The sequence below is a fragment of the Rhea americana genome, unplaced genomic scaffold (genome assembly GCF_003343005.1).
Source record: "Rhea americana isolate MKP2758 unplaced genomic scaffold, rheAme1 scaffold_78, whole genome shotgun sequence".
Classification (NCBI taxonomy): Eukaryota; Metazoa; Chordata; class Aves; order Rheiformes; family Rheidae; genus Rhea; species Rhea americana.
The window spans coordinates 3,857,292-3,865,414 of record NW_028186956.1 but is presented as its reverse complement, the minus strand read 5'-3'; the positions used below and the strand labels follow the sequence as shown (position 1 = coordinate 3,865,414).

At 39.0% G+C, this 8,123-nt stretch overlaps 1 protein-coding gene across 1 annotated transcript in view; it reads right to left on the bottom strand.

Moving 5' to 3' along the window:
- Nucleotides 1-382: 382 nt before the first annotated feature.
- Nucleotides 383-8,123, bottom strand: part of PPP4R1 (protein phosphatase 4 regulatory subunit 1) — a 62,382-nt gene continuing 54,641 nt past the window's right edge. Inside the window, exons 15-19 of the mRNA XM_085322499.1 lie at nucleotides 7,655-7,755; nucleotides 4,306-4,426; nucleotides 4,063-4,197; nucleotides 2,859-3,000; nucleotides 383-1,474 (exon numbers count right to left, since the gene is read on the bottom strand). Coding sequence (XP_085178625.1) covers nucleotides 1,311-1,474; nucleotides 2,859-3,000; nucleotides 4,063-4,197; nucleotides 4,306-4,426; nucleotides 7,655-7,755 — 663 coding nt within the window. The 3' untranslated portion in view covers nucleotides 383-1,310. The remainder of the gene's footprint in view (nucleotides 1,475-2,858; nucleotides 3,001-4,062; nucleotides 4,198-4,305; nucleotides 4,427-7,654; nucleotides 7,756-8,123) is intronic.

Here is an 8,123-nt window from a genome sequence, read left to right as displayed (position 1 = left end):
AGCTTTTTTTTTTTTGCACTTTCTTCACAGATGGTCTCAATTTGTTACAAGTCAGCTCAATTAAGGCACCCTGGCATTGAAAACAYTCAGTCATCCTTAGGAAAACCCAGGACGCTCAGTACACCCTATCAGTGAACTTTCTCAAAGGGCTAAGAAAAGCAGCAGAGCAGACACAGCAGAATGAGAGTTTCCGGTTTTGAGGGCCCAAATGGCATTCCCCAAAGTGACCTCCTAGCCATGACTGACACAGCTATCTGTTACTAACAGAACTTCTCTCACATCCATGGGCCTACAACAGTATTAAAAGAAATACAGAATGGAGAAAAAGAAAGCAGCATGGATGGTCTGGTCAAGCATAAAGAACCAGAAAAGAAAAATACACTTAGATGTCAAACATTTTTTTAATGTCTTAAAAAGGTCACAAGTTTTCTTTCAGTCTTATTAATAAATTTTATTTGGACAAGTAGAGAACAACTTGTATCACAACAGCTTTAAACAACATGATAAAGACTGCAGCGCTCCAAGGAGGCTCACAGATATGTACAGTATACGAAGAAAAAAGTTGCACCTCAGAGCCGATCATGATCAAGTTAAAAATACCTGACTTAAAGTACATGTGCTAATAAATTTCCTTTAGGTCATGACCAGCATGAAAATAATTAGGACACAGGTACTCAGCAAAGTTTTCTGCTAATGAATACAGCAATATGCTGCATTTAAGGATTAAAATCAAATTCTAGTTTAGTGTTAGCACTGAGCCCTTAAGAGAAATCCAAATTTCTACTTTTCCCCATGTACACACATCAAAGCTATTCCCACTTAAGGGTGTGCCCAGCTGCACACATATCAAGTCCTTGAATGATAAAAAAAAATCTTTTAGCGCTAATACTGGAGGTCTTATATCTTGGTATAAATTTGCCTTTCTGCTATTTCATCTATCAGTTGCTACAGAAAATACTTGCTAAGTTAACTCCTCAGGAGAAACAATGCAGGTCTCTGGAAATCACATCCCTTCTACAATGAAAACGATCTGCCAATTCAAGTTTCATTTGTTCAGGAAGACAGAAGATTTAAGGCTTCGGTGGCAAAATAATCCTCTGAGCAATGTTTTTCTAAAGTCAAGATGACATAGGTAATGTTTACTTTTTCTTGACTTAAAATCCCTGGTATCAGATTTAGATCACATCCACCTGTTAAATCTGGCAAGAAATCTCTCCTTCTGAAGAGGCTGTCCTAGATCATCCATTTTAGGACCATTTGAGGATAGTTTGTTTCAATTTTTTTTAATTATAGCAACATTCAGGAACTTTTTAGTAAGTTGATGARGCAGTGCTCATGGCATCATCTGCAATTTTGGTACTAGCAGGGTGTATGCTTGCAAAATACTTGACATCACTGTCGTCATCCATTTGAAGCGCCATAATTGTTTGCTCCACAGCTTCTTGATGAGAGTTGGCAGAATTTAGAAAATATTCTATAAGAGAAAATAGAAGAGACTTACGAGAGGAAAAAAATAGCACATACTTCAAAGCAAACCTCAGCATGCTGTTTTGAGTTTCAAAATTTCAAAGACTATTATTGCACACATATAGTTAAACAAGAATATTTCAGCAGGCACACAATATACTTCTAAACATACCCCCAAAATCACTTAAAAAAAAAATCACTGCATGTTTCAGATGATAGAGCACAGTTGCTCTGACAGTGCTAGCAAAGTACAAGATTCCTACATCTCTTCAGTGTAAAAGTAGGAGTGACAGACACCATAAGCAAGGAGAGAAAAATATCCCTGCAAGAGACTCAGGAGTGTGCGTATATTTGGAATAGAGGAAAGGTATCACAAACCATGGATGTGCCATTCCATTCAACTGGCAGGCTTGCCAAATAATTATCCAACAATAAAATGAAGGTAATATGAAAGAATAACAGAAGAAGTCCCAAATCCTGACAATTGTTCATGAACTACATGACAAAAGTTGTATAACAACAGCATAACTACAAACAGCTTGTGGGAAGGTATTTGCATTGTCCTGTATTGTAAAAATTTTGCATTTTTCTTCACAACATTTCTACGTTTCCAAAAGTTTTCTACGCTAGAAAGAGCAGTCTCAAGTCAGTGTATGTTTTTGAGGAAGAAAGCCATCAGAACTGAACGAAGTATTCCAAGAGTGAGTGTACTCCAATTACAAAATGGCATAATATTTCTAATGGTATTTTCCATTACAGTGCTTTGGCATCTGAGCACCGATGACTTTTCTGGCATCTGCTATGAATAGGGGATGCTTTCCTAAGCAAAACCTGTRACACGAAAGCAGCATGTCTAATTCCCCTGTAGAGTCTCTAGAGAAACCTTCTTCTGACTGCAACCATAAAATATAAAAAACAAATAGCAACAATCTCTTTTCCCCAGTAAGAAAACAGATGCTGGATACGTATGGAAGGATTTTTCCTCTTTTTTCCTTACTACACACAATATCAACCAAACTTTTTTTTTTTTAAATCAAATTAACGGCATCGCTCAACAACTTCACAGCTGCTAGCTGTTCATTCATGCATTCTGTGCCCTGATAACCCCTATCTCATACAGAGAAAATGGCAAGAAAAACAGGCTGGCATATGAGGAAGAATTCTTACATATCCCCAGTGTTACAAACAGTGGCTCCAATACCATCTAAGAGTTTCATGGTTTTATATCAGCCAGGAAAACATCCCACACTGGGGAAACTCTAAAAGCAAGACTGATCCACATCTGATAGTCCTTTTTTTTTTCCAGTTGACTACAGGAAAACAGAAAGACAGAAGACAACCAACAAAGAAGGTATACAGTCAGCTCATTACAACTATTTCTGACCACTAACCTTTCTCTAAAAGTGTTTGCTTTAATGTTTTTGCAAGCAGGACTCGAACATTTGGAACCCTATCAGATGCCAAGTGCAGTAAGTGTGGCAACAGATGCACTGCAAACTGCTCCATGGGCAGGCAGTCATCTTCACTGATAGTCTGGCAAGAAAAGAGAAGCAATTTCATTAGATTTCAGCACAGATAAAATTCCAACAGATATCATAGCAAYAGCTGACATACCTTATTACCTTCAYAGAGTGAATACAATATCTAGCACCAAAGTTTGAAATATGCTACAATACTTTTGAACATGCAGTAATACACAATGAAGCAAAATAGCTCTGAAAAAAATTCAGCCCCAGTTAGAAACTCACATTAATCTGCCTGAGCCCTAACAACATCTTATATTCTTATTACTGTAACATTCGATAACAAAGAAGATGGATTAAAAAAAAAAAAAAAAACTTCCCAACACTTTTTAAAGATTGATTTAGTCTTTGTTGTAACTAAGTATCAGGTGAAGAATGTTCCATCCTAATAAACAACTATTGTATTCRGTTCGTGTTTCTCTAAATAAGCTCAAAGCTCACATTTCTCCAAATACTTCAAAGTTCAAATCGTCTCACTTTGGCAATCGTACTGTTGGTTCCTAGCCTGGCCCTCTACTTTTGCCTCCAAATTTGACTGCTGTTCTAGGGTTCCAGCTAGTTTCAACTCTGTTATTTTTCTGAGAATACATTGTTTCTCAAAAAGCTGCGCTAGCTAGTTAAGGAGGTACAGGTAATTCCTAGCCCTTGATTTCTAAAGGACCRCCCATAAAAGTAACAGGCAGCTGTTACAGCATATTGTCTCATTAGCACAAAAATCTCACTTTATGCTGCGTCACGACGCAGGCATAGCTGAGATTATTTTATTACGCGTGTGTTCTATGTTCACAGTCAGTTCTCACAACCTGAAGTTAACATGCAAAACTGCAGATCTATGCAAGAGTGCTGGGCAATTATGAAATTAACTAGCCAGGTAAGCAGACATATCTTACTTCGCAACATCTCCTTGCAAGCTCAACTATAGAACAACACTGAAAAAAAACAGGCTATGAAATCTATCCCCTTGGCAAGACGTTCTTTAATATTTGTGAAAAAAAGTAGTAACAGCTAAAGAATTCCAGCTACTTATCTTCCCTTCCAATAAACAAAACAGATGAAGAAAATGATACTTTACCTGGCAGATAAAGACAAAAGTTTGTCGACCAGACCATTTACGGCATCTACAAAATTTTTCAACAAGTTCATCCATCAGGTCTACCACAAAAGTTGATGACGAAGCCATGTACAACTTTTTTACCATTTCGCTAACCTAGGAGAAACGGGAAGAGATAAATATATAAAAAATACTTCTGACTGCCACCCTCTGAAGTTTGAAATYCTGAATTTACTTAGATTGAGTTTTATTAATAGTCATTACCAGCTTGTAGGAAATCCAACGGACAGAAGACACTTTGTCTGCACACAGGCTGAAAGCAATAGGCCGCAAGTAGTCATAGATATCTCTGGCACTGTACAGATCTAGAAGCAAGATCAGCTGCCTAAAAGATGGAAGAGAAAGCACAGAGTACATTAGGAAAACGAGAAAGGTAATCTTTAACTATGAAAATGATCATYTATACACCCTCACTTGCTGTGTAATGAATGCAAAGTGGCCATAATAAAGTTACTGAAGAGTAAAATCTTCTGTTATTCAACACCACCAGTTCCACTATGGATCACTTGCAGGTTTTAAATTGCCACTTATTCAATGTAATAATGAAATGCTGAATGATCTCAAAGAATGACCTACCTGGGAAAGAAGAAAGGGAACCAACACTGCGTTTACAACAGAGGGATCCTGATAAAACACGCATGCAGCCCAGCAATGCAGCTGAATGACACTGCAGCTTACACGTACATTCTAATACCGGGTACAGATATTTCACATGTTTACAAAGCAAATATTCTGACTAAGTGACTGATAAGACTTATCAAAATAAGGATATTTTTTTAAACCAAATAAACTCCCTCTACTTCAGAGTATGCTAGACAACTTGTGGARTTATTATTTTCTTCAATTTGTAATGAACTGATTACGATCTGCACAGCTTGCAGACACAAGTATGTGTCATGAATCATAGAAGACATGTTCAGAAAGACTGGCAAGATATATTACAAGCACACAATACAACTATTACCTATTTTTCCTGCTGTGGAGATATAAGTGATTTTTATTTACTAAATCAAAACAAYATTTAAATGTACCAAACATACCRTAACAGCTGTTAACCAGGTCTCTCAAAACTGCACTCAAAAGATGCACTGTAATTGATCTTTACAAAATGCTCATTTCATTATTCCTATACAAGACCATTGCAGAAATAAAATTGTGCAATATGAGAACACATTTGGATTTTGTCAAACTAATCACGGGAACACCAGAAAATTCTGGAACTTCAGAAGCTCTCTAACCCCCTGCTCAAGCAGAAATGGCTCTGAGGTCAGGTTGCTCAGGGCTTTATCCAGTTTAGTCTTGAAAACTGCCAAGGATGGAGCCTGCACATCCTCTAGGCAGTCTGTTYCAGTGCCCGGCTGTCCTCAGAGTGAAAAGTTTTTCCCTACATTCAGTCCAAATCTCTCATTTCACTTTATATTCAATGTCTTTTTATCCTCCCACCAGGCACCACTGAGAATAGCCTGGCTCTGTTTTCATGCTAACTTCCCTGCAGGCATGGGGGGGGCTGCTGTCAGGTGCCCGCAAAGCCATCCTGTCTCCAGGCTGAACCAGCAGCCCATCCGGGTRGCCTCCCACAGAAGTTGATTCAGTTTATTGATGTCTGTCCTGTGGGACCCTGAGCTAGATCCGTTAGTCCAGATGCAGTCTAACAAGTACCAACTAGAGGGGTCTAATCACTCCCCTTGACCTGCTTATTAAGCCCAGGGTGCTGTATAATCATCTGTGCTGCCAGGGAACACCGACAGCTCATGTTCAGCTCACAGTCTTCCACAACCCCCAGGGCCTTTTCAGCAGAGTTGCTCTCCAGGCAGACAGTCCGCAGCCTGTTTCATTGCCAGGGACTCTTTCTTTCCACACGCAGGACTCAGCATCTGTCCCTCGTTCAATTTTGTAAGGCTCCTGAGTGTCTCAGCTGGTCTCCCCAGTTTGGTGTCATCAGCAACCCTGACAGAGTATACTCTGTCAACTCCTCCCCATCGCTAGTAAAGACGGGTAAGAATGGAGAGGTTCCAGGACAGACCCCTGCAATACTCCACTTATGACTAGACTCCAGGTAGAGTAAAACCCACTAACAACCACCATCTGAACCCAACCATCCAGCTAGTCTTTTTACTCATCTAGTTTCCACCCACCTAGACCATAATGTCCTAACCTAGGTACAAACATACTGTGAGAGCATCAAAAGCCTTACTAAAGTGAAGATAAATGGCATTCACAGCTATCGCCTTGTCCACAGATTCAGTCATATCATCGTAGAAGGCAGTCAGGTTGTTCAGACATGATTTTCGCTTGGTAATTTCATGCTGACTGTTTTCATGAAGGAGTCCTTCTTCTTTATGTGTCCAGAGATGGCTTCCAAGAGGACCTGCTCCATCATTGCCCCACAGATGGAAGTGAGACTGATGAAAGTGCAGTTCTACTAATTATCCTTCTGGCCATTTTTGAAGATAGGTACAACATGTGCCTTTTTCTAGTTGCTGATGACCTGCTATAATAACCAGCAGGATATTCAAAGATGATAGAGAATGGCCTTGCTATTACATGAGCCAGCTCTCTCAGCACTTTCAGTCGCAGCCTATCTGGTCTGACGGGCTTGTGTGGGTTGCTCTCAAGTAATCCCTCAGCTGTTCCTCAACCACCCTTGAACGTTGCCTCCTAGCATAGAGGCCTGGGAGTGATTATCAGAGGTCTGAGGCAAAGAAGGTACAAAGTACCTCAGTATTATTTGTGTCTGCTGTCACTAATCACCAGCCCTATTCAGCAATGGTCCCACATTTTTCTTGTTTATTCTTTTATTGTTAATGTAGCAGTTGCTACATCTCGATACCCTTGCAAATCTCAGCTCTAGCTAAGCTTTGTCTCATTATGCTATGTGTCAGAACACTGAGCCTAAGCATTTCTAAATTCCTTATGTCTAGTCTGTCCCCACTTCTACCTCCTATATAATGCCTTTTGGTATTTAAGCTCAGTCACGAGTTCCCTGTTTAGTTAAGTCAGGCTGTTGATATGTCTACTTGTTCTTCTGAATATCAAGATAGATCTCTTTTGCTTGGAGGATATTGTCACTAAAGACCTGTCAGCTTTCCTGAGCAGCTTCACCCTTCCCCTGGGATTTAAACTACCAGTTCAATGGAAAAGCCAAAGCCTGCTCACRTGAAGCCTAAGGTCTGTACTCTGCTACTTGCTTTCTTTACTCCTCTCAGGATCTTGATCTCTTCCACTTCATGAATGCAGTAGCCTGCTCAGACTCCACTACTTGAAGTCAAATTCCTAAAACACTTCTACTAATTTAAAAAAGGAACTGGATATGGTCCTCTCTTACAGCAGCTTCTTTTTTATAGAACGGTAATGTTTTCAACATATGGTGATGGAAATGACATTCCCAACTGTTAACTGGGAATTTTGAAATGAGAAGGACAAGTGGAGAAGGATAAGGACAATCCACTAATTAAAAACAAAATGGAGAATGTCACTATAAGACATTTGATTTATGATTTTAACATTTTAAAATGCCCCTCAAAAAACCCCAAACATTCAGGCAACCACTTACTCAGCCAGCTCTGCACGGAAACGCCAGTTCCTGCTGTTATCTGTCACTAAAAATTCCTGAAGCTGGTAAAGATATTCTCGTCTTTTGTCAAGATGAAGCAGCTATAACAGTAAAGAAATATAAGTTACCAACAATAAGCAGATAGAATAAGAGGCTTAAAAAGACAACTAATGAAAAGCTTGCTTTGATCCAAAAATTAATCTTTAGCAACAGTTCTGCTTTTCTGGGCTATACTGTATCATGCTTAAGTCAATGAAATCACACAAGACACTACCGTATGCAAAAATCTGACTCTCTTCTTATTTTTTTCTCTAGGAAATAAGAAAGTTAAGCAGTAAAGCTAGAACCATTTTTAAAGGTTTTATGATTTGTGAGTTTCAGCTCCAAAAAGGACATAGTCGTAGAAAAAACTCTTAAAACATTTGAGAAGAAAATTGCTACCAAGTAGTTAGAGATATCAAAAAACTTC